This window comes from Sinocyclocheilus anshuiensis, unplaced genomic scaffold (genome assembly GCF_001515605.1).
Source record: "Sinocyclocheilus anshuiensis isolate Anshui unplaced genomic scaffold, SAMN03320099.WGS_v1.1 scaffold1102, whole genome shotgun sequence".
NCBI classification, from domain to species: domain Eukaryota; kingdom Metazoa; phylum Chordata; class Actinopteri; order Cypriniformes; family Cyprinidae; genus Sinocyclocheilus; species Sinocyclocheilus anshuiensis.
In genome coordinates, this window is record NW_015539924.1 from 1,435,515 (window position 1) to 1,461,640 (window position 26,126).

The window sequence follows — 26,126 nt, forward strand, 5'->3', positions numbered from 1 at the left end:
GCATTGTTTGTTTGGTATTTAAGTGTTTTTTGTTTGTTTGTTTAGATTTTGCTTTGTTTTTTTATCTTTGTTTTGTTATACTGTTTTCTTATTTGTTTGCATTGTTTTCATTTTTGTTTTGTTTTTCCCGCTGATGTGTTTTAAATTAATCTTGTTTGTTTTGTTTTCTGTTTGATATTACGTATGTGTTTGTCACAGGATTTCAGAGTGTACGGACAGCGAGGCTGAAACAGTCATGCAGTTGCGCAGTGAACTGCGTGATAAAGAAATGAAACTCACAGACATCAGATTGGAGGCTCTCAGCTCTGCCCACCAATTGGACCAACTACGAGAATCCATGAACCGCATGCATGTGAGCATCTGCTTTGACGAGACAATATGTTTAAAGGGACAGTTCACCCAAAAATGAAAATTCTGTCATTAATTACTCACCCTCATGTCGTTCCAAACCCGTAAGACCTTTGTTCATCATCAGAACACAAATTAAGATATTTTCGATGAAATCTGAGAGCTCTCTGACCCTGCATAGACAGAAAGGGAACTACCACATTCAAGGCAGTAAGGATATCGTTAAAATAGTCCATGTGACATCAGTGCTTCAACTGTAATGTTATGAAGCTACGATAATACTTTTTGTGCGCAAAGAAAACAAAAATAACCCTTTAATACAGTACATGCTTATACTCAAACTTAATCATTCAATATGTTTGACATGGAGGCCAATTTTGTTACTTAATTCTGTCATAAAATCCATTTTATCCTAACAGATTGAGATTGAGAGGCTGAAAGTGGAGAATGACAGATTAAAGTTGGAGAGCCGAGGCAGTGGTAGGAGAGCTCCTTCTCAGATGTCCATCTCCCCTTCTTCTGTGGGCCTTTCTTCTCAACTCAGCCTCACAGAATCCACCAGCTTAGGTAGAAAAGACTTCTTAACTTCAAAAATTATATTTTTGTGGCATTGTAAGTTATTGAAATTCTCTGTTGAATTATAGATATGTTGCTAGAAGACAGTGGAGATGGAAGTTCCTGGAAAGAGGGACAGCATGCGAAGGTTGTGGTCAGTCTGGAGAAAGATCCAGAGTGGAAAGAGGTACAACTCAAGACATTTCAGCAAAAATAACTCAATGATCTCATCAGTGTCACTTCAAACACTTCTTTGTACTGCTTTTGGCAGGAGTGCAGACCTTCTCAGTTCTTGCTGGGCTGCATTGGTGTCAGTGGAAATACCAAATGGGATGTCCTAGATGGTGTAGTCAGACGACTCTTTAAGGTACAAAAACTCTTTTACTTAGAGTTTAGAGACCTTTAAGCCGAAATCTTATGAAAAAAACACGTTCCTGTCACTCCAACAGGAATATATCATCTACGTAGATCCTGTCACGCAGTTGGGTCTGAACACTGACAGTGTGATGGAGTACAGCATTGCAGACATCTATCGCACCAGTGATGCAGATACACCAGAACTTCTGCCATGCGGTTATCTTGTGGGAGAAAGCGACACCATCTCTGTCAAGTTGAAAGGTACGACTGTTGCTCTTTTAGAAGCAACTAGTTTTGAAAACATGACACCACACCATTGAAATACATTGACGACAGGTCTCTGACAGTTTCCTCATGACTGAAGCCTTGTCTCTCCATCTGCAGACTTGTCTGTCAATAGTGAGGACAGTTTGGCGTTCGAGACGCTAATTCCGAAGCCAGTTCTGCAGCGATACATCTCTCAGCTGGAGGAGCACAGACGAATCATCTTTTCAGGGCCTTCTGGCACAGGGAAGAGCTTTCTAGCCAGCAGACTGGCCGAGTACTTGGTCCTAAAAGAGGGAAAACAGCTGGAACATCAAGCAATCGCCACTTTCAATGTTGATAACAAAACTACTAAGGTCAGTTAATCTGATTGAATAAATAATACAAAATTTAATGACAGGTTTATATCCTATTCACTTAATAATTTTCTTTGTAAACAGTGAGAAATTGTAGGCAGCTGATTTATTCAGCAATTTAATAGATTCTGAACACTTTTAGTGTTACAAAACTCCAAGGTTTTTCTTTCAGCATGTTGCAAATTTGAAGGTTCAGGTAATAATGCACAGTGTGGTTTATACAGGAGCTGAAGCAGTACTTGTCCAACCTGGCAGACCAGTGTAAAACCAATGTACATGCTGTTGACATACCTGTGGTGCTTATACTAGATAACCTTGACCATGTCACCTCACTGGCCGAGATTTTCAACGGCCTGCTCAACTGCAAGAACCACCAGTGGTGAGCAACACAACACATCATTATGGCAATGATTTTAACTGTGAAAATGCAGTTTTTTTGTTTACATTTTCATGTTTCATGGTAGATTAAATTGTTTAATTGTATTATTTTCTACAGTCCTTACATCATTGGAACCATGAATCAAACCCCATCACCCACTCCAAATCTACAGCTTCATCATAATTTCAGGTATCATCTCATTCAGATTTTAATTTACTACTATTTTGTCATATTTGTAATATTTTTGATAATATTTATATTTAATTAATTAATATTTTAATATTACTATTATTAAAATTGTTTTCTTTATTTAATACATACATCATTATATATATATATATATATATATATATATAATATATATGTTTATGCTATATACATATGTTTGTTTTATATAGCAAATATAGGCTGCATATATCTGATAAGAATACAGTAAAAACAGTCATGTTGAAATATTACTACAATTTAAAAGAAGTGTTCTCTATTGTACTATATTTTTGTATTTTACTATATTTTGTACTGAATTTTTCATGTGATGTCAAAGCTAAATATATTTAGCAGCCATTACTTCAGTTTTCAGTGTCACATGATCCTTTAGAAATCATTCTACGCTCACAAGTTTAAAAAATATATATGTATATATATACATATAATATATATATAATTTATACAATTTAATTTTTCTGTGTATTATATAGCATATATAATTTGGGATAGCTAATTGCTATACCTCAACTCTCCACAAGAGGTCCTGCAAGCATTTCTCAACACTTATTTTGCTCAAGCTCATAATACATGGGTAAAGGTGGATCCAGTCTTGTACTTGGTCTCTTATTTCAGATGGGTTTTGTGTGCCAATCATATGGAGCCGCTGAAAGGTTTTCTGGGTCGGTACCTGCGACGGAGGCTTCTAGAAACCGAGATCAGCAGTCGTGTGAGGAACGGCGAGCTAGTTAAGATTATTGAGTGGATCCCATGTGTTTGGCATCATCTCAACCGCTTCCTGGAAACACATAGTTCTTCTGATGTCACAATTGGTGAGTGTGGAAACAGCCAATCACAATCACCCATATGCCTACCTTAGAATTTTTCGACTCTTTCTAATGTTGTTTCATATAAATAAATCACTCTTTTCTTATGTATGAAACTAACTGGCTTAATATATTGATTCATGTAAAACATCTTTTGTCCACCACAGGACCTCGACTCTTTTTGTCCTGCCCAATGGATGTTGAAGGCTCAAGAGTGTGGTTCACCGATCTGTGGAACTACTCCATCATCCCCTACATGCTGGAGGCTGTCAGAGAAGGGCTGCAGGTAAGGTGCCTTCCATCATATGTCTATCATTACAATATTGGGATGCTAAAGCAAACAAACAAATAATTGTCTGTTTGTTCTGCAGATGTATGGGCGTAAGGCAGCATGGGAGGACCCGGCGAAGTGGGTGATGGAGAGCTTCCCTTGGGTGGCAAGTCCACAGCAACACGAGTGGCATTCCCTGCTGCGACTTCGGCCAGAGGACGTAGGGTTCGAAGGGTACAATATATCTCAGGAGGGCAGTCCAGGCAAGCAGCCTGCTCAGGGAAAACCAGAAGAAGACCCACTCGTAAGTTATATAAAGTATTTAAATTGTATCTTCATAGTTCTTACTTATGAAGATTTACCATGTAATATCCTGTTCCTATTACCACAGATGAATATGTTAATGAGGTTGAAGGAGACAACTCACTGCGCAGGGACAGAGAGCTACGACAGTGATTCCACCAGCAGACACGCTGAACTCTTCTGAGACTTTTTAATATCAGATTCGTCTTTTATATGAATCTACAAGGTGCTGGTAACCTGTAAAACAGGGTGCTGGAAACCCTTAAAAAAATTATTATTGCTCAGTAAGTCACATCACAGCCTAATCATCACCTGAAATGCAAGAAAAAACATGTTCAAAAAGTTTAATATTCATCAAAGATCGTCATTTCCTGAAATGGACACTAGATGGTGGTATAAATGTGTTCAAAAAGGAGATAAACCTAGTTGAGATGTAGCAACTCCATGACTGTTGCTAATTCATGTTTATTTTCAGTCATATATTCAACTTTCTAAATAGTATCTAATGTTGGGTGACTTTTATGTACTAGTGAACAACTTTGGTGCTGAACTTTATAATAATGCCTTTCAAGACTTGTTGAGACAGGCTAGCTTATGTCTTAAAGATCTGTAACTTTATACAAATGCAAATAATGCAAGGACATTATAGCCTTCCAATGGTGCACTATCTGTGGGACCTAACAGAGATATAGTTAAATATGAACTGTATTGTGGTTGCTTTTCACCAACAAAAAAGTGTTTTGGTAACACTTGCATAACATAAAGATCTGTTTGGAAAAGTATCGATAATATTAAAGCAAATTTTGTGCCAGGAGCATAGTTTGTGCCTCTTTATCTTGTACAATATTCTCTCTGCAATATTGTTACATTCAAAGAATATTTAACTTCATCACAACAGAATCTGGTAAAATTTGAGTCAATAACAGAAAAGGTTTCACCAAACAATCTCAATGAATAAAAACTATTACGGACAATATAGTGGCATTATTGCAATACTGTTGATATCAGGAAGACTTGAAACCAAAACTTACTACACTTCTTATAGATTTGTATCAGTCTACAAGGACAGCTGCATAAAATGAGTCTGCTTTGTTCAGTGTGAGAGTATGTTAAGGGGAGAAAGAACCTTCTGTGAATCATTAAGGTCTATACTGAAGATCTTGGGGTAGTTATGCATTCAAAATGATTTGGCACAAGGATCTGTGTGATGTGCTTTAGTCTGAATATCGAGGGTTAGTGTGTCTAATGTGGCAAACGTTTGCATAAAGTCCAAATAGATTACTGAGAGATGTTTTATTTGAAAGATTGCATTTAACTAGAAAAAGTTATTTTTTCAAAGGTTCCTTTTAAAATGATTTTCTAGAACATGTTTTAATAGAAGACCTTATGCAGTATTTCTTAATTTAGTTTTTTCTGTTAGATCTCACCAAATAATTTGCTGTGCTTTAAGTACGGCCAAGATTTTTTTCTTCAACACATGAAAACTTTTGTGTGGAAAACAATTCAATGAGTTTATAATTAATAATAATAAAAAAAGCAAATAGTGTCTACTTTCCCATAAATTGATGATAATTTTAGAAAACAAAAGACTGAATTTTGATTGAGTTTGTGTATATTTTCAGTTGTAATATATTGTAAATATTTGCCTCATGTTTTATTTGTTTGTGTAGTCTTTAAGGGGAATTGTTTTATGTAAAGTTGTTGTTGATGTTTAATGATCTTTTTCAGTGTCAAGTCGACTTAGTGATTGCATGTGACCCTTTTGGCATACATTTGATTATTTTCCTCTCCAACTGAGTCTTGTCAGTTACTCAGTGGCAAACTGTCAACAGTTGTGTTTTTTTCAGTAGCTGTGGAAGGAGTGAGCAAGTAGTGACATTGTTTCATTGATCCATGATTATTATTGCCATTGATTATTGGCAGGTCTGATAATATTATATAATGTTATAATATTAATAATAAATCTGATCCATTTTTAAATGTTTTAACTTAAGTAGTTTGTCAAAATGGATGCAAATATTGCTTTTAGGTGAAGAAAATTTTGCATAATTTTAATTTGGTAAAAAATCATATACAGCCTGTTGTATCTGACCATGCATAAATGTTCATTTCAAGGCAGACAAAAACGAACATTTTGGTATTTTGCTTTGGATTTTTAATTTGTAAAAATATTTTTTCACATGTATATACATTTTTTACAAAAAAAAAAAAAAAAATCTCAGTATACAAAATAATATAAGACTTTTAAGTTAGAAATGTGCATTCTACGTATTTAAGATGATAGACAAAGTATCCCAAATCATTAAGAAAGATTATAATAATCTTGGTATAAAAGCTCCATACAAAATATTCATACAAAACACTATACAAGCTGCCAAAAACGCAGCGGTTACGACGTTCTCTCTTAAACTGAAAGGTTTCCTATGAAGTTCACACAACTACCGTGTCAAACAAGACCACTTTTCTGAAAGTTTTCCTCCAGTTTTGTATAAACATAAGTCATTAAAAATTAGCACAGTCTGCTTAATGATTATGACACGGTTATTTCCTCGTCCTCTGATTCTGAGAAGTCTGAGTGCTTGCTGGAGATAGAAGGCGAAGTGAAATGTAAATCTACGTTGAGCTCGTGATCCCCGCGCGGCTGACAGAAAGGCGCGTGCGGGCTTTCTCCCAGAGCCGCGTCAGTTTCAAACTTTTTTCCAACGTCGCTCAGGTCAGGATTAGGGTTCATTTTCGTCGGTAATGTTTGTTCTCTGCAACCTCCTGACGACAGAAGCTCTCTTTCTTTGGAATTGCGCCATTTCATTCTTCGGTTTTGGAACCAAATTTTAACCTGATGAGAAAGAGTTCGCAAGACATGAGCACACCAGTTAACCTCAGACACCCACAAAGGTACGATACAAAAATATGTTTGTGGACAACATCAGCTTACCTGAGAGTCTTTAAGGCCAAGTTTCGTCGCCAGTTTCTTTCTGTCTGGTTTGCTGATGTACTTCTGTTTCTGAAACATCTTCTCCAACGCTTTTCGCTGCACGTCAGAGAAGACGGCCCGTCGAAGCATTCCTCTCCTCGGCTTCCCTCGAGCCGTGAGTGGCCATGCGAAAGTTCCGGGAATAGGCACTGCTGAAGACGATGCTATAGGAAACAACCAAACAAACTCTTTTAAAAACAGTGTTTCTCTCAAAATAAGCTAATACGAGTCTTTTCTAAGAACAGGAAGTAGTCTTTGGGCTTGGAACGAAAGTTGGGCTTTAATGTTTTTTTTTTTTTTAACAACCGTTTGAGTGATATGGAACGAGGAAGCTAATTAGCACATTGCTTGGTTCCCAAAAGCATTGGTATGGTAACAAGGGCGAGCAGTCATTCAGAGCGCTCCAGTGAAAGATAGAGGTGCTAATGAAGCGTGGACGGTAATTGTGTAGTAATGAACTGACCGAAAAAGGCTTAGGACAGGCCACTAAAGCCATATATTACGGCCACAAAAGAGATTTACACTTAAAAACTAAACACAACGGCATGCCAGGGACATTTTGAGAATACTGATGGCGGGGGACTATGTTTGCCCCCAAATATTTTCATTAAATGGACACGAAAAGCCATTCATACTGCTGAAGTTGTTTTGTTGACGTATTCACACCGCAGTGAAAAGAATCAGTCTATTATCGTCGGTCTGAATGAGTGCACGATCCACAAGGCTGTTTGTAGCCCGCATTCATTGGATTGATGGACATGAAGCTTAACGCAAAATAGACCCACTTTTATTGGTTTTATCTGAGGTATACTTAGCTTTAACCAATATACAAATATAGTTTTCGAAATCATTACTCTGTTTAGAGTAAATTTTAAGAAACTGTTATAATCCATTTATATTGCTACTAGTGAACACAGTAGCCTAATTAAGACTACTACACCCTGTTAAGCAATTTTCATGCTGCTACATGAGACCAAAACTTTTGCTTGGACTTCCCGTGAAGACTCCCCACACTCTATGTGGTCTTGTGAGAATATTGAAACACTGAATAGAAGCTAATAGGGGAATTAGTCCATGACTGGTAAATGCCTATCAGCAGCATGCTTAAGTCAACGACGGGTCTGTGTGTGGCTGCCCAGAGGGAGCTGACCAATTGGTCATGGTGCTGAAAGCATTGTTGCCAATCAGTAACTAAGTACACTGGCTCGGTGGGAAAAGGCAGCGATGAAGAGACGCCAACAGTTTGCTTGTGAGAGCGGACCCGCCTTAAATTGGGACCATGACAATTCCGGCTAATTTGTGGATTAGGGGAAGCGGTGCAAAATGTCAGCAGTCACTGCGTTTGCTAAATAGGGCATCAAATTAGCGAGACTGATTCCACAATGTCCTACAAATTCCAGCATTGGAAGCAGATTCTGAAGGCCCATCAGTTTGACCGAATTAAGAAATGACACAGCGATTTTTTTTAGGAACCCACCTGGGAAATATGATGCTCTGATGAATGGGTGGAATGAGCCGTCAAAACATGGGAACGGGAATGTTTTCGCATTCATCCCTTGCACTGAAGGTGGTGGTGAAGCTATGACACAAAATAAAGCGGACTTTAAATGAAATGTACAAGTTGAATGTGACATATGCGTTTACAACATAAATGTCGCTAAGTTCTTAATGAGCGTATTTTAAACAAAACATTCAAGACAGTTACTCTTTTTGATGCTTTATCAGCAGTATAAAGTTGCTAGTTTATAAACATAAGAGAAACCTACCGTTTCGTGTTGTTGACGCGAGAATCGCATTCACTCCAAACTTCAAGTAATTTGGATCGTTTGAAATTGATGTTTGTGGAGAGCTTGATCTTTTTGGCAAAGATGTAGACATGGCGACGTGGACTGCGGAGGAGTTGTTCAGAGTTGTGGCTCCTGTGGCCGGAGGAGATGCGCTTGGAGACGGGATGCTCCTGTGCATGAAGGCGGCAGGTCTGCTGATGCGCAACAGGTCCTCCACCAGGAAACTCGAGTGCGTGGTGAACGCCGACTGTAAAGTGGGAGGCCAGGAAAGAGCCGCCGAGGGCCGCAGAAAGTTTGGATACATAGCAGGTGGCGCAATAACACTTGGCAACATCATTGCACCGTTTTTTGTTGAAAATGACAGCGAGGAATTCACGTCCTGCAACTCTCTCACTGCAGAGTCTTGCGTAGATTAGAGTCCAAAAGGGCAGAATGAAGGAGTTCTTGCCCGTCCCTCTCTTTTCCAGGGGTTTTATAGTGGACCGCTGGAGAAGCCTTTTCATGGGTGACAGCTCTAACAATGAAGTTCAACCAAATTCTCCACGTGAGTTCCGTTTACTCTAGAGGCGGCGCGTCCTGATTGGACAGAAGAAATCTGTCACCACAAGCAAACCGCAGACAACGGACTTTTAGGGAAAAAAAAACCCTTGGAGTCTAGTTGATCATCATCATAGTCTTGCCGTTACTTATATTGCAATAAAAACACTTTCTGCTTTGCCTACGAAACGCAATTTATTTTTTATATTACATCTTTGAAACATAATAAATTAAAGGAAAACCAGGCTCTAAAAATAACCAATATAATGAAAAGGGGGGGATAATCATTTTAACTGCAAACTTTGAAGTACAATAGTGCTGGGTTAACCTGTTAAGTTAGGCCTAATTAGGCTACTAACGTTATTCAACCAATTTAATTTCAACTATCACTGAAAAATTCTCTGAAAATACGTGTAGTAATGACAAAAAGGTTACAGATGAAGACATTTTACGGTATAGCCTATTTTACGGCTATACTGTCCAGTGTTTGTAAAATAAATTAATAAAAATGCTAACGCAGGATAGCTACACTGTCAAATTATTTTTTCGAAGTTGTAAATAAAACAAAGAATATTGGACTACATATAAGAAAATACTACTAAATACAATTTTTTTTCAGTGTAGTAGTTGCCAACCTCTCTTTTCTGCTCATAGATAGATAGATAGATAGATAGATAGATCCGGCATAACAATTCTAGACAACATTTCTTTCCTCCATGGTTGACTGAATTAGGCTACACAGGTCACACACATTTTCTTCCATTGAGTTACAGATAATAAAAAAGAGGAATTTCATTGTGTGAGGAGCTGGGTCAGAGAACATGCTGCGCCACACGTGGATAAGGTTTAATGTGCTATGGCAAAGCACAACCTTTCAAGTTTTGCTGCTAAACCGCAGGGGGAAAATGGCCAACGCCTACTGATAAAATATCTTATAAAACGAGAAAAAGTGCGAACAAAAGGATTTCTCCTTGGAGGCTTTTATTGGGACAGACGCTCTCTTCTGTCAGATGCACCAAAAGAGGTGAATCCCTAAGCCTGTGGGCTAAGACCTGTGACTAATGGCGTTTGACCGCTGCTCTGTCAGGATTTGTCCCACTGTCCATTCATTTTCTTGCAGCTACCTTCACATTTATCTCCGCGGAGTCAACTCGTGCGCTTTGATTTGGACAGAAAAAAGGCGAGGGGAAGACAGTCCGCGTGAGCCCTGGGCGATGACACGGCGAGTAAATCTCCATGAAATTATGCGCCCGGCGTTGCTCTTTCGCACAAATGGATTGTGATACTGGCTCTTTAGACAATATTTCAGAACTTTTTTAAACGATATCAGCTTGACAGCCGTCTTAGTCCATCTTAAGAAGTCTTAGCAACCATCTTAGTAAAAGCAGAGAAGTCTCTGTTGGGGGCATCGCGCAAGTAATTTTGGGACAGCTGTAATTCCCTCATTACGGCCCAGTAGATATCCCTAGCTTTTTTACTTTGGCCAACACAACCAGAACTTAAAATAGTAGTTGTAGCTTTATTATCAAGCTACTAATCAATCTATCTTGAATCACATTAGTGATAATTTCTCCATTGAATGCAACATTTTTGTTGACAGCTTTTGCTGCAGCTTAAACAAGTATTAAAATCTATCAACACGCCAATAACAGACCCACAAGTGATTAGCATGTAATTATTCCAGTTTTACCAAATAATACGACCGTTAGATTTTCATCAGTTGTTTTTAGCACCGCCCGGGGCAGTCGTATTAAGACACCTCATCACCTTCAGAAAACCCAAAAGGACTTCTGCACGTTCAAAGCACTTTATTCTTTCTCTTGCACTTGAAAATCCCTCTATTGTACCTATCAAGCAGATGGTTTGCAGGAAATATAGCTTAGCTTTGGTGACCGAAACTAATTTCTGCTTGCTTTTCAAGCCATGGCATGATTGTTTTCTCTTTACCAATTAGAGTGAGTGCAGCTGGTCGGGCGCTGAATTAAACCCATTAAAGACACATTTCTAAGATATTATATCCACATAAATGTGCCTTCCCTCCTCCGGACACACATTAACGCTTTTGCATTACAGGCTGTGCTGAGGCCATTCTCCTTGGTGAGCTCAACGGCATAAACCGATAATGATTTGGCATCATTTTATTATCCGCATTCTGTAGTTTTGGTCTCTATAAGCAACTTAAGTGAAATGGCAATGCAATGATTAAAGCACTTTAAAAACAGTAATTTTAACAGAAAACGAAAAACTTGGCAGTAAAACTCAGTACTTTTATAATATTATTGAAATTTATGTTTTTGTTTATAGAAAGTAGGCTACTCATTATAATGTATGGGGGAAGATAAAAACAATTATAATAGTTCAAATATGTTGGTAGGCTACAATAATACTATTCAATTAAATTACATGTAGACCAGTCAGGAACAGAAAAATATTAAGCCACTAAAATCTCATAATGCCTGTTTTGTCACTTTTTTCTTTTGCTAATTTCATTATTTATGGAACTTTTTACAGAGTAATAATAACCCAATGCAAATTATGATTAGACTTTTTTAATTGAATTAATATTTTTAAGTAACATTTTAACACTGCATTTGAGTCTGGTTTTATCACCTTAAGCCGCCCTTCGTGCAAACCCCTTTTAGACAGACCCAGCATCTGTTTCTGTAGATCCGAGGACGGCAGAAAACTGAGGAGATTAACCAAGACCCAAAATACAGAAAAGCATTGACAAGCATTAAATTGATATTAACTCTGCATTAAACATAACGCCGGAGCAAACATAAGACTGCAGAACAAAGCGTGTTGATTTGCGTCAGACAAAACACCTGTTCTGTTCAGACAGCTTTTGCGCAACACGTCTCTGCAGCCTCACAAATCACCAAATGGAGAAACATTTGTCCGGTAACTTGAAGACCAGTGTTAGGTTGTAATTTGGCTTTGAAGCATGTTTTGGTTAAATGATTATTAATTACATACTTTAACTACACTATAAATTAGTTAGACGACATAGGTTATATATATATATATATATATATATATATATATATCATCGCGAATGAAAACGAGGCTGTTAGGAGGCGCACGTTCAGTAATGTTTAGCTATAATGTTACTTTTGATCGTTCAGGTTGCCAAAAACCCTAAAAAAGTGTATTTGAAAAATCAGAAACTATTGAGGTGACAGAGGTGAAAAGGTGACAGAAAAAAAATTCTTGAAAACAGCTGTGAAAATTAGACTTGATCTATAGATTATAAGAGAGTACAACCTAGCAAAATAAGGATCACTTCAAATAATTAGGGAATAAATTTAGCTTTTGTAGGTTTGTGATATATGTTTGGCTTTTTATATCCCACGATTAACCATTGTAAATTGAGCAATCAATCTTTATATGCTCAATACATGATGTGTATGCCTATTTTAAATTTAAATGTAAACTTTTTTCCATTTCCTTAATTTAAGACTTACATTTTAGAAGATATCATCATTGCATAGTAGTCATTAAATGCTTTGATAGAAACACAAGCATGATTAAAATGTTTAAAATTATGGGTGGGTTTGTGTGTATTTCAGTTTTTGTTGATTTTCTTAGATAATTAGGATGCAAAATTAAAATCAATTTCCCATGGATAATATATTTCTCATCCTCTGTTCTTTTAAAGATAAGACTTCGTTTAAATACATTACAATACAATACCCATCAATAGCTAATTCACCATATGCATTTAAAAGAAAACAACAAGCTTTTGAGATTTAAAAAAATCTCACAGAATCTGTTCATTAGATTTAAATTGGTCATGGGAGCTCAGGCCACATCAACGTGAAAAATGTATTTTCTTCTCATTTTAATCTCATAAAGTTTCACAGTTACGGCAAATCTCTTCAGACTCCTCAGCACCTGTCAGGTTGTTTTGAAATAAAGCTTGTAAATGGCTCTAGTTAAATTGTGTTTCTGGGGAAGCCCAAGCGTTGCTACGCAGCCTGAAAAAAGGAACAATCCTCGTGGTTGTCAAGACCACTTTAAATTAAGGGCTTGTTGCTAACAAGCAATCACTGCTGCAAATAAAATGACCCGTGGTCATGCTAACCTGTGCCATTTTTCTTGCTGACGCTCATAATAGAAAAAGCCACTCAATGAGCTTAAAATGGGACACAAACAACAAAAAAATTCAGTGCTTGGAGGGAGGACTCCCTATTTAAAGCTAAATGCTTGTATGGGGCTGTAGGGTGGTGTTGAGAGTTTGAGCCCATTAGCACAATCTTTAGCTTTGTTTTAGACCTGAACTCAGAGAGCAGGGGAGAGAACCTTGTCGAAAGGCTCCTATTGAGTACGCCTGATAAGTTGAACATGGGGCAAAGCAGACGTAGCTGAGGCGCTTGTGTACTGAGGAGGAGCTGGGGTTGTTCGCTGGCCACTTGAATGGGGGACGCCAGCGCCCGTTGGCTGGCTGGTATTGATGTGGTTTAGCCGAGTAATCGGATTGAAAGTGAGCCACGGTATTTGTGTCAGTTCACATTTCGTCAAATGCATAATATGCATGGCCTTGGCGTGGGGATTCTGTATTGAGACTTTGGCTTGCAATTCAGCGTTATGAAAAGGCAAAGCCTCATTTAATTCAAATATAACTCTCACTCGACCATTTACAGATTGCTATATTTGCATAACAGCAAAGAACTTTTGCCTTTTCAAGGCCTGGCTGTGTGTGTGTGTGCGCAGGTCCTATTCCTGCGCTTCTCCCTGGTCAGGCCTTAAAAGGGGAAAATGTACGCAAATGTGCGAAATAAACGTGTACATTGTGAAGGAGTGGGTTTTCTCACAGGGATAAGCAAACAGGGGTAAGGGTGAGAAGACGTTAGACGCTGACATTTAGCTTTTTTCCCACTGCAGGAGCAATATGTCGAGTCGGACAACAAAGCAAAAGTACTACGGTGGTGTAATTCGCCTTAAATGACGTGCACTCTCACACGGTGGCGGTTTTGAATGGGATTTTGTTGTGGACTCTGTTACGTTTCAGGTTTTTTAATCTCTCTTTTGTTGAATGCTCATTTGAACTGTAATTATGTATTCTTTGGATTATAATTTACTTTCTAAAACACAAAATTGTAATAATCATTTAAAAAATGTTCATGAACAACAAAAAAAGCTCCACTCTATTGCCAAAGGAGAACTAGTTCCACAAAGACCACAAACTTTTTATCCTCTTGAAATAACCCAGAAACCAATATGTTTATGTATATATAAAAATAATATTGTGACATTATTATAGTAAGTAACACTTATAATCTCCAAAGAACCATACAGACAGTGTTGAGGAGTAACGGTGTTATGTAATTTTGTTATAAAATAAATGTAACTGTAATCCATTACAGTTACTGAGAAAAAATGTGTAATTAAATTACAGTTAAAGTTAATGATTTTACAAAGGGGGTTACATCTGAATCTTTTTTGCAAAAAGCTAGGATATGTTGAATAATATTAATTTGTTGCTTTGCCTGTTTTTGATGTGTACAATGCCTCCTGCCATTTAAAAGCAGTTTAGTAAAGTGATGCTTTTGATTAGTTCTCTTGTTTGAATTTGCTGAGTTCTACTGTAAGGTTAATGCTGCCTGGTTTAAATGTTTGAAAATGAAACAATTGAAAACATTTGTTAGAAATTTAGAAAAGTAATCAAAAATTTAATCAGTTACATTACTTTAATAAAGTAATTGAAATAGTTACACTACTTATTACATTTTGAATAGGGTAATTTATAATCTGCAATCTATTACATTTCCAAAGTAACCTTCCCAACACTGCATACAGCCAACTCAAGAACTCTATACAAACAAAAATTCAGATGCTGCAAAGAACCATTCAAGAAGCTTTATTTTGTGTAGTACCTACACATCACAAAAAGAAAAAGACACCTTATAAAGTGGCTGGCCAATGACTAATGTAAATAAAAACTGATGTTTCAGTCCTCAAACATGTATCAAAATGAAACATCTCAGAGGAGATGGACCCAAAGAAACTCTTTTTGTCACCTATTAGAGTAAGAAAACTTAAAACATATTAATACGTATATTTATATAATTCAAATAAAAAAAGAATAATAAAGGTAGCCCTATAAAAAAAAACCTTCAATTATATTAAAAATACCCTTAAATTAAAAAATGGCAAAATTATATCTTCCCCGACTGACAATACATTTTTATTTAAAAAAAATTATATATTTTTTATTTTAAAAGTGAACCAGAAAATTGGATTTATTCTTCCTCAGTTCAGTTGAGCATTTTTTTTAAAAAGGAGACCTGGATCCTTCTTGATGGACAACCTGGAGCTGCTCCTGCTGAAAGCAAATAACAACATACACAATCAATATATAGAGTACCATTGAAGAAGACATTCATGGTACTGGATCATTGCACCTTAAAAACCAACTCCAAGTTTTCACTGTGAACTAGACACCACTTTGGCTGGTGTAAGAATGATTTCCCATCCTCATTCCTGGAAAAGGCCAGACCTTTGAACATGTCTCCATTTTCATAATCCATGTCCTAGACTTTCATGTGTTCACCACCCTCAACTTCCAAAAACAGACGCGACAGTATCGCTTCTTCCGGAGGAGAGTGAAGGGTGGGAGAGGTGGTGTTAATATCAGCATGTCGGACCTGAGATTAATCCTAATCTCCTCTCTGTGTGCTGCAGGCCGTGGGGTTGAAAGGCATGGGGAAGTACCAGTGGGGGTGCTCTGGCCCGGGATCTCCTGCCCGGAGAGGATAATGCCAGTGGAGGAGCACTGCTGGTCCTGTGGAATCCAGCCGGAATCCCCACTGCTCCGTGCTTTCAGCGCACACTTCCTGAAGAGGTGCGTGATATTGGCCTCCCACCTCTCGGACCCAAAGAAAGCCTGGGCTAACAAGCTGTTTCTGTACCCCAAAAGCCGTGTTTCTGGCGCACATCAAAGTTAAAGCCACTTCTTCAGAAAGTGCAGAGATGTGTGCAGGACAGATGAATGTTAATCTCCACAAGAAATAATTCCTTATGGAGAGAGAATGTGGGCAGCAACAGGTGCATACTTGACTTGAATCACTCCCGTCACTGACATCCTGGTATGGTATACAAGAGGAAATCATATTACAGACACTTCAGAGAACTGGCTTGTTATTAACAATCACTGTAAGATTACACTAATTTGAGACGATAATTTACCTTCCATCTTTAAAGATGCATATATTATAAATTGTGCATATATTCTCAATTTTACTTTAATCTCTCCCTTCCAAATGTGGTGAATATCGTGGTTTACAGGAAAATACTATTTCACTCTTTCTAGTTTCTACTTGAACTATGTATAATTTAACGTGTTACCTTACACATGTTTTGTTTGGTAATTGAAATTTACTAGCAATTTTTGAGTACAATTGTTTTTCAGTGCAGTTGTAATTTTATAACTCAATTATCTTTATCTTTATATTTTATAATTGTGACTTTTTTCTTATAACTGCAACTTCTTATCTCAAAATATGACTTTATATCTAGCAATTGCAATTTGATTTCTTTTGTCACTTTATATCTCCCAGTTTTGACTTTTAATTTCCCATTAACTTAGTTTCTCTTAGATCTATCATAAAATTTGCAATTTATCTTTTAATCTCCCAATTGTGACTTTATTTCTTGCGATTTATTGTAATTTTGACTATCTCACAGCGTGACTTTAGTTCTTATTTTAAACTTTATCTCACAATTACCTTTTGTAACTGAGGCGGAAACAACTTTCCATATAGGTGAAAGAAGACAGAAGCCAACAGAAGCACAATGCTTTAAACGTGGAGGTATAGAGAAAGAAAAGAACAGGAAAAAAAGGCCAAAGAGTGACTTCAATTCTTCTTTTCTGAGGAGACTTCATAAAGTGAACAGCCACTCTAGACTCTGATGGTCAAGACTGATGGCAGTAAAGATCTATACATTCCTGCGAGACCTTTGACCCCCTCTACATTCTAAAGACCCTCTTTTAAGACTGGCACTTATTCAAGCCTCTGGCAGTGCATTGCTGAAAATGCAGATCAGATCAACCCAGAAGCCCACAAAACCATCCAGGAAAAGTATAAAACTGTATATTGGCCACAGTGTAATGCTACATGGAAGAACTGAGCAGTAGCAATGCTCACAAGACAAATTTATTGTCTTTCTTTTCCTTAAAGAAGGCACGCTGGAGGCCTCTCCTTACGCTTCGCACAAAAACCCATCCATGAGTAAAGAGGCCGGCTGAGCACTTGGCCTGCCCAGCTGCCTTGAAGTGAATGGGGTTTCTTTTTGAGGCCATTCAACGCTTTCTGTTTCTCTGCATACAATGTAGGTGTTACTGCTTAGAGAGAGAGTGAGAGAGAGAGTCAGGAAAATAGTCACTTGAGAACTGAGGCTGTTCTTCATTCTCAGTCAGTCATGAAATCATTCCTTCTTCAGATGAGGAGGGGTCCTGCTCACAAAGGGCCAGGGGACTCTCAATAGCCATCCTAACATTTTTATGGGACCCTTTCTTATCCAGATAATAAATCTGATTTTGAATAAAACATGGATCCTCCTATATATTTTTATATGCTGAGGACAGCCATTAAGCCGATAACTTGTAATTTAGGAAATGCGTATTCATTAGCAAACTCATTGATGCTGATAATCATACAAACCCCTTTTTATGCCTTCATATTAAAGGATTTGTTATTTTGGCTTTCGTTTTGGATTTTACTGACTTTTTTTTTTTGCCTTTTTCCTTATCATTCTCAAAGCTAGGGACAAAAGGGACTCTTTTAGCAGTCTATAACCCTCACTGGGTCAAAGCAAAATCTAAAGACTATTAGGGCCACAGTGAGAACAAAAGGATCAGTGGGGGGAGTTGTGAAAATGGAAGGCTACCATTCTCCCGCACTCAAACGGGATACGGAGATCGAAAGTTTCGTTTCAAATTTTGCCGTTTTCATGGAGGTCGATGACTTGAATGAAAGTCTGCTGGGCATCCACCGCTGCGCAGGGGACTTTTATTCTCTGCAGAGTTTCAGGCCGCAGTTTGACTTGTTCTCAAAAGGGTGGCATGTTGGAGACCTCGACCGGAGGTGGCGAATGGTGCAGGCACGCGAGCGCGTCCTCTGGCAGGGGGTTACTAATCAACACTCCGGTTGACTGTCGGGACCGACTTCAAGAGGCTGCCTCGAAGAGGCCAGAAAGTCTCTTCCCCTCCCCACTGTTGTTTTGAGTTGGTATGGAGAGACTTTTTGTGCAGCTGTCTGTGATGCCGAGCGCAGGCCTTTAGTAGAGATATTTTGTAACTTCAAAATTGTTTGATGGTACAGTCAAGTTGTTGTTTTTTTTAAATAGCATTATACTGTAGATATATTGACATGCTTTTTGTCATTACATTTCCAATGTCATTGTTGCCTTTAATAAGAAAAAAGTGGTATTTAGACAATAGAGTCATCATTTGTTGTCTTTGTATTAAATATGTTGACATTAAACATAAGACATTGGTTGAGCCATTTCACCTTATTTTTATATTATTATATTGATCAACAAACAAATTATCAACAAAATCATAATAGCAATAACTGTAGATTAATGAGAAGTATTCATTTTTAAAACCTATTGATTATTCTTGAATGTCCTATAACAGACATTTTTCAACCAATGCCCCATGAAAAATTTTTTTTTAAATAAGATAAAATCTGGAAGTTGAAAGCATGTTCAAAAAGCGTAACATATATATTAGTGCTGTCAAATGATTAATCATGATTAATCGCAATTAATCACATCCAAAATAAAAGTTTTTGTTTACATATATATATATATATATATATATGTGTGTGTATACGGTGTATATTTATTATGTATATATATAAATACAAACACATGCATGTATACAGTGCTGTGGAAAGGTTTTTGCCCCTTCCTGTTTTTTGTTTTTGTTTTTTTTTTGCATATTTGTCACACTGAAAAGATTCAGATCATTAAACACATTTTAATATTACACAAAGATAACCAGAGTAAATACAAAATGCAGTTTTGAAATGATGATTTCATTTCACACCACAGCCATATCACCCTGCAGCCCAAGACTGGTTGCCCACTGAACCTAAGCAGGGCTGAGCCTGACTTTCACGTCGCTGCGGAGGAATTTTGGCCCACTCTTCTTTGCAGAATTGTTTTAATTCAGCCACATTGGAGGGTTTTTGAGCATAAATGGACTGTTTAAAGGGTTAGTTCACCCAAAACGAAAATTAGCCCATGGATTACTCACCCTCAAGGCATCCTAGGTGTATATGACTTTATTCTTTCAGATGAATCAATTCGGAGTTATATTAAAAATGGTCTTTGATCTTCCAAGCTGTTTAATGGCAGTCAGCGGGTGTTGCAGTTCATCAGTCCAAAAGAAGTGAAATAAAGCGCATCCATCCATAATAAAAAGTGTCTCACACGGCTGCAGGGGGTGTGAACAGAGGCCTCGTGTAGCGAATCGATGCATTTTTGTAAGAAAAATAACCATATTTAAAATGTAATAATCAATTTAATTTAAACGTTGTACACTGAAGCAGTTCCAGGCGGATGACGTAGGACGTCGGCGTTGCGCATGCGCCGCTCTGAAGTGACGAACACGGAAGCGCAGGGGAGAGATCAAAAGAAAACAACGGTCACGAATTAGAAGTACAAAACGAGGATTTGTAAAGGAGAATGTCGGAGGATTTTGATATAAGCCAAGAGGAGGTCATGCCACAGCATCTCAATTGGATTTAAGTCCGGACTTTTACTTTGTCCACTCCAAAACCTTCATTTTGTTTTTCTTGAGCCATTCAGAAGTGGACTTGCTTGTGTCTTTGGGATCATTGTCCTGCTGCATAATCCAAGTGCGCTTGAGCTTGAGGTCACAAACTGATGGCCGGATATTGTCCTTCAGGATTTTCTGATAGAGTGCAGAATTCATGGTTCCATCAATTATGGGAAGTCATCCAGGTCCTGAAGCTGCAAAGCAGCCCCAGAACATCACACTACCACCACCATGTTTGACTGTTGGTATGATGTTCTTTTTATGAAATGCTGTGTTGGTTTTACGCCAACAGTAATATTTAGAAATTTTATTACAATTTAAAATAATGGTTTCTTATTTTAACCCATTTAATCCCACTGGTCACAATAGTGACCGTAAAAAAAAGGTTTTCATTTATAAAGCTCTAAAAAATGTACTGATTGATGTTTTAATGCACTTCCTGCAAATATGGAAAAAATAAATGGTGTCAATTAAATATGTGCAGTGTCACATGGTTAGTGCAAATTGTCACATGATCAAAGCAGTTTATTTCTTGTTTGCACCATGAGAAGATGATGGCTGCATCAAAGCTCCAAAATGAAAGGCTAGTAAAGTATGTTAACATAAAGATATGACAAAGATTTTTGTTACACGTTATCTTTAAGGTGTCTAGTATTAATATATGAATTCACATATATTCAGTTTTGTTGAGTGTGGTCATAGAATGAGTAAACATGTTGATGGTCACAATAGTGACCGGTGGGATAACAGTGAACTTAGGTATACAATATAAATCCAATTGCAGTTATTAGTGAAAATTGCAATAAAATGTTGCAATGACAAAATATTGCACTAAATCAAAAGTTCAAATGTTACAAATAAGTTACAATATTGATGTTGTAATACTGGTAGTACTAATATCAAAAATTGACAATTTTGAAATATGTTGATGGTTGTATTTTTTTTTTTTGTCTTTTATCTCAGTATTCCTATCAGTGTTGTATAAGGGTTTTTTATGCATAATAGTAACCCTAGAATGTGATCAAACATTTAAAATACAAAAAAATAATTATTGATTATTTCAAAGGGTTACTAATGACACGTCATTTGGATATTGTTATGTCTGGGATTTGTTTTTGGGATTAAACAGGCTAATATATATATAAGAAAAAAAAAACAATGGCATAAATTAATACATATATAATTTATATTAAATACCATTAAACCATTAAGACTTTATCAAAGTCATTACGTTTTTAAAAAATATAACATATTTTATGAAAAAGGACTTTTAGGTCAAAACTAAAAGAAAACTTTGACGCAAAGAAAACTTTGAATAATTATGATGCAAAAATGTATGGAATTTGTAAAGAAAAAAAAATGTTTGAAAATGTTTCTGAAAATAATGACTGCATAAATGTATTTAAAGTGTAGTTTTTCGCATCAAAAATTGTATAAACGTTTAGTTTTTTATTTATAAATATATTATTGATAAGATTACATTTCTAAGATTTTTTTTTTTCATCATCTTGGGTAGCTGTATTTTGTGCTTGATCTGTATATATAACTGTCCAAGCAACAAATCTGAGACAAAAGTACAGACAACAGATAAGACAAAAAACAAATGCAGTCCTCTTCAGAAAGCGAACACATGCATATTTTGCTCTCAGTTTGAGAGCCGTGTCATGTTCACCATACCTTCTCTAAGATTATAACACACGCTCAACCTGCCTTCCTTTCAGTCAGGGCCCCAAATCAGATTTCTCAAGGGTTGCCGTCACACACACACCCACACACACAGAGATAAAAAGCGAAGAGGAACTTGTGGCTATTCCCAAGCAACGCCTGCTCTCCGCATATTAGCCCCTGTTGAAAAGGGGTCTCTGCAAATGAAAGCGTTCACCGGTCATTCATCTCCCATTGGCTGCTACTGGTTTGCCAAAATGTGCCATATCTGTAACACTTGAAGAAGTCCAAAGGTTAGGCGAGAGTGAAAGCCGGCACTTGATGCGCTCAGTGTCTTGGTGGTTATGGTGTTTGCTCCCTCTTTGTGGTTTCCCAGCAGGACGCCTGTTGTCCGGTCACATTCACGTGCCGTCGCCACACACTGGAGACCTTCACCTGTTAGAGAGCCACCACCAGACTTTTAACACCAGAATATCTGCCTTTGTGCTTCGCCTGCTCTGGCCTTTTCACCCGAACAGACTGTAATTTCATCCGTTTTTCATGGCTTTAGTTCCCGTGAATGCCTTACATTTCCATGTCTAAACATCAACAATGAGGGAATTTCATGGACCGTACGGATGAGATACCACTGCTTGCAGCTTTAAACACTTTGAAACGTCAGATTTCATTAAAAATGAACAGTTTTTTGGTCTAAATGCAAACAGTGGTTATTATAAGTGTGAATACATGTTAAACTCCATCAAAAACATTTGTGGCGTGATGTTGACTATAACTAAAGCTCTCATTTTCTTTAAAAAAAAAAAAGCTAAAATCTGGGTTATTGTGAGGCACTTTTAATAAAAGTGAGTCAATCCGTAAACACAAAAGATCCCTTTTTGCATAGTATAGCCACAAGACCTGAACAATATGCAATTTAACATGATGTGTGATAAAATCACATATTAACCCTTTCTTTGTAATGTTATATCCAATATTAAAACTTTAAATTACTGTATAATGTTGATTTAAACATCTTTTACAGCTTAGAAAAAAATAATGTAGGTGCTTTTGAAAGATTCATATTTCTGCTTCTAAATCCTCCATAAATTGGCCCCATTATTTCCATTGTAACTGAATTACTGTACCCTTTATTTTATTTTTTTTTAGGAAATGAGGGACATTTTTTTGGATAGTGGATATTGCTAACTATCATTATGCCACAAATGCAGCCAATCAAGCTTAACTCATGTTGAACCTGATATATATATATATATATATATATATATAATATTCCTGTAAAAAGATTCTACTTTTTCAGCCTTCATATTGATATGGACATTGTTGGAAATCAGCAAAAACACACCATCTTCTTAATGTCGTTCCCACTCCAAATCAAACTGTTCCATGTCATGCATTCAACTTTTCGGATTACGTTGAAGACAAAAAAATATGCTGTCTGTTATAGTTTTCAGAAGGCTTCAGTCAAGCAGTACTTTTATCAGCTTCAAGATAATTACTTTTATCCTAAAGAGGCTGTCCGTCTTTGTTAACTACTTCTTCTCTGGGAGCAGATCTGGGCATCAAGTGGCCAAATCTGTTGGATGGGACGCCCTTCACAAAAGTGTATCGAGCGGTACAGACAGACGGCATTACCCCCTCCTTACGGTATGCTTTTGCATTTGAATGCATCCACGAGCTCCTTCTCTGGCAGAGGGCCGCGCCACTAACATCTCTAATCCTTAAAATATTGTCAGAGCCCATGAATGCTGGCAGTCCCGGCATATGTGTAATTATTCTGTAATTCCCCCACAAATGTGATTTCTCTTGCATGCGTTGCGAGTCGTTACCCCCCACTCTTTTGTCATCCAAATAATTGTTTCTCTTTTTGGGGGGATAAATCTGGGAATGGAAAGGGTGGCTCAATGGATAGAGCGACATGAGCAAGTCTCATATGAGCATGCAATTTACATACTGATGGTTTCTCCCATCTCTTGATTTGAACAAAAGGGGCAGTTTGAAAAGATGAGTGAAAATGAGGATGAATTCAGAGACGTCGTCTCAAAGAGAACAGTATTCTTAACAGACATGGAGCCAAATCACGTCCAAAGACTTGGCTACAAGACTATTGGACTGCTTCTAGATTGTTGTTTTGAGAGAAACTGTAAAATCTTAAAGTAGCTAAGATTAAACAGGAGTCTGGTTAATTATAGATCATCTAAAAATGATTTAATATGCACTCTAATTAAAAAATATATACATTTTAAAGAGTTATAAATTAGAATTATTTAGAATTTTGAAATATTTGAAAACCTCTCCAAGTCATTGTATGTATTTTGCTGGCAGCAGCAAACAATCTGAACTTCTCTCCGGCTTCTTTCTTCTAGCGAGCGAGATTAAACAGGATTCTCGTTGAAATTTGTGGTTGTGAAATCATCTAAAAATTGCCATTTAATATGCACTATAATTAGAAAATATATATTATACAAAATCATAAATTAATTAAAATAATTTTTATTTATAAAGAAAGTCATTCGAAGTGATTCAACTAAAGTAGTTTTACTATGATATTAAAAATACATAATAATAAGATAGCAGATCTTTACAGTATGAAAGTCCCTCAAAATATTAATCTACAAATACAAACAGTTTCATCATAACATAAAATAAAATGTTGCTTTTGCTAAGGTCTTTCAGGATTTTCTCTTGAGAAAAAGACCCTAGTAATTTCACATCCAGAGTTTTAGTACAGATCTCCAAGATCTGAGTCACCAAGATATCAAACCCTAAACTACTCAAAAATGTCAATATGAACTCAAATATTTCTCATCAAGCTCTTACAAGATTTCCAAATCATCTAAGCCATGCTATCTACAATAATTCTATAACAAAAATTCTCTTTTTTGTCTCTTAATTTCTCCTAATGAATTTGAACTTAAATACATACTTAAATATACTGAAATAAAACATAAGTGATGACTATGAGCTATGAAAGAGCAACCTAAGACCAAGAAGATTCTCCCCTAAGCTTATCAGAGACAAAGTTGTCTGTCTTCCTGAGCTCTGCTCATTAATTCCACAACAATCGTCACATTTTGAAAAAGGCTGGAAAGCTTCCTTGAGAAATGAAGCAGAATTTAATTCACAGCGATTGAATTGAGAGTCTCAGACACCCAGAACCTTCACCCTCGTCTCTCCACGACAAACTAAGACGATACCTATCCACACTGTTAATTACCAACAAGGGTTATTTGAAGGGGGACTTTGAAGATGCTGTATTCTTCTCTCTTTCAGCTCCTCATATTGGAAATAATGAGAGTGAATGGCATGGGCCGTGGAGGGGTCTTGCCATTTTTAATTTGAAAACCTCTCCAAGTCATTGTATCTATTAAGACCTAATACTGGCAGCGGCAAACAAGCTGAACTTAAATTGCAACTTCACACTTCTCTCTGGCTTCTTTCGGCACGCAAGAAAGGAATCCCAAATAAGCTGAGCCTGCTTGCGATTCTCTGCCTTAATTAAGACACTTGTGCCCAACTAGGGCTTTCTTTCCCATAGTGCTGCTCACGAGTGTGTGTGTAAAACGAGCATGGGATTTACTTTCAGCATCAACACAAAAACATTTCTGTCAAAATTTCGTCAGTGTCTCTCTCACTTAAACAGGTTCCCGTATGAAAGGTAACAGCTTGCGCTACATAAATCCCATTCCCAGAGGCCTACTGATTTTATGAATACATTTACTTCTTATTCTCTCTCTCTCTCCCTTTAATGTTTTCCTTGATCTAAGCTTATAGTTTCTCTTGACTGGGAAGACACATGGGGTCAAGGCCAGCAACAAAAGGCACGAAAAGCTGCTCTCTCATATTTCTTTGAGATTTTTTTCTTATCTTCTGCGTCAACCCTGAGTGACTCAGTGTTAAGTCAGATTATAAACAGTGGCTTTAAAGCACAGAGGTCCTGTGATCTTGAGGGGATTTGGCCACTGCTTGGGGTGTCCAGGTTTATGATGTCACTCTTCAGGCTGTCAGTCATTGTACACGGTGGACTGGTGTGGCTATCAGTGTCATTTAGTGATGGTTCGGGTTAGATGTGCTTTCACAAGTAGATTTTGCATTTCCATTATGATTATTATTATCATTATTATTATATGTATGTGTAATGTGTATTTATATATACAGTGGTGGCAAAATTATTAGAACACTAGTATTTTCACCAGCTAAAAAATAGTGTGTCAGTAGGAAATTGATGTGTCAGTAGGAAACATTTCCAAACATTCATTTTGCCATTAATTGTAATAATCCAGTGAGATTTTTGTGGATGATGATAAGGATGATGATCGTCTCAGGTTACGTATGTAACCATAGTTCCTCGAAGGAACGAGACGCTGCGTCGGAAAACGCTAGGGGAACCGTTTCCACCGTGAAAAGTTTCCACTTCAAGGCGTACAGTTTCCTCGTGGAGGGAGCTCTGGATTGGAGGATGGTCTCAACAACCTCGGTTGAGAGACCGGAAGCTACGAGTTGTGCCCCCTCAGGG

General features: G+C 37.2%; 2 protein-coding genes across 5 annotated transcripts in view; one reads left to right on the forward strand and one right to left on the reverse strand.

Moving 5' to 3' along the window:
* Nucleotides 1-4,678, forward strand: part of LOC107686659 (neuron navigator 2-like) — a 76,672-nt gene extending 71,994 nt beyond the window's left edge. For all 4 annotated transcript variants that reach the window (XM_016483741.1, XM_016483742.1, XM_016483743.1 and 1 more), the window contains 12 exons: nt 199-352; nt 768-915; nt 993-1,090; nt 1,175-1,270; nt 1,353-1,521; nt 1,645-1,880; nt 2,105-2,259; nt 2,377-2,448; nt 3,100-3,296; nt 3,458-3,576; nt 3,662-3,865; nt 3,953-4,678. In XM_016483741.1, the coding sequence (XP_016339227.1) occupies nt 199-352; nt 768-915; nt 993-1,090; nt 1,175-1,270; nt 1,353-1,521; nt 1,645-1,880; nt 2,105-2,259; nt 2,377-2,448; nt 3,100-3,296; nt 3,458-3,576; nt 3,662-3,865; nt 3,953-4,048 (1,744 nt within the window). In that variant the 3' untranslated portion in view covers nt 4,049-4,678. The remainder of the gene's footprint in view (nt 1-198; nt 353-767; nt 916-992; nt 1,091-1,174; nt 1,271-1,352; nt 1,522-1,644; nt 1,881-2,104; nt 2,260-2,376; nt 2,449-3,099; nt 3,297-3,457; nt 3,577-3,661; nt 3,866-3,952) is intronic.
* Nucleotides 4,679-6,127: 1,449 nt separating this feature from the next.
* dbx1b (developing brain homeobox 1b) lies at nt 6,128-9,146 on the reverse strand. The gene is made up of 4 exons (XM_016483762.1): nt 8,602-9,146; nt 8,313-8,414; nt 6,797-6,999; nt 6,128-6,697 (listed from the first exon to the last, which is right to left on the reverse strand). Exons 1-4 carry the CDS (start codon nt 8,957-8,959, stop codon nt 6,395-6,397), a joined length of 966 nt encoding a protein of 321 aa, XP_016339248.1. The 5' UTR covers nt 8,960-9,146; the 3' UTR covers nt 6,128-6,394.
* Nucleotides 9,147-26,126: the final 16,980 nt, after the last annotated feature.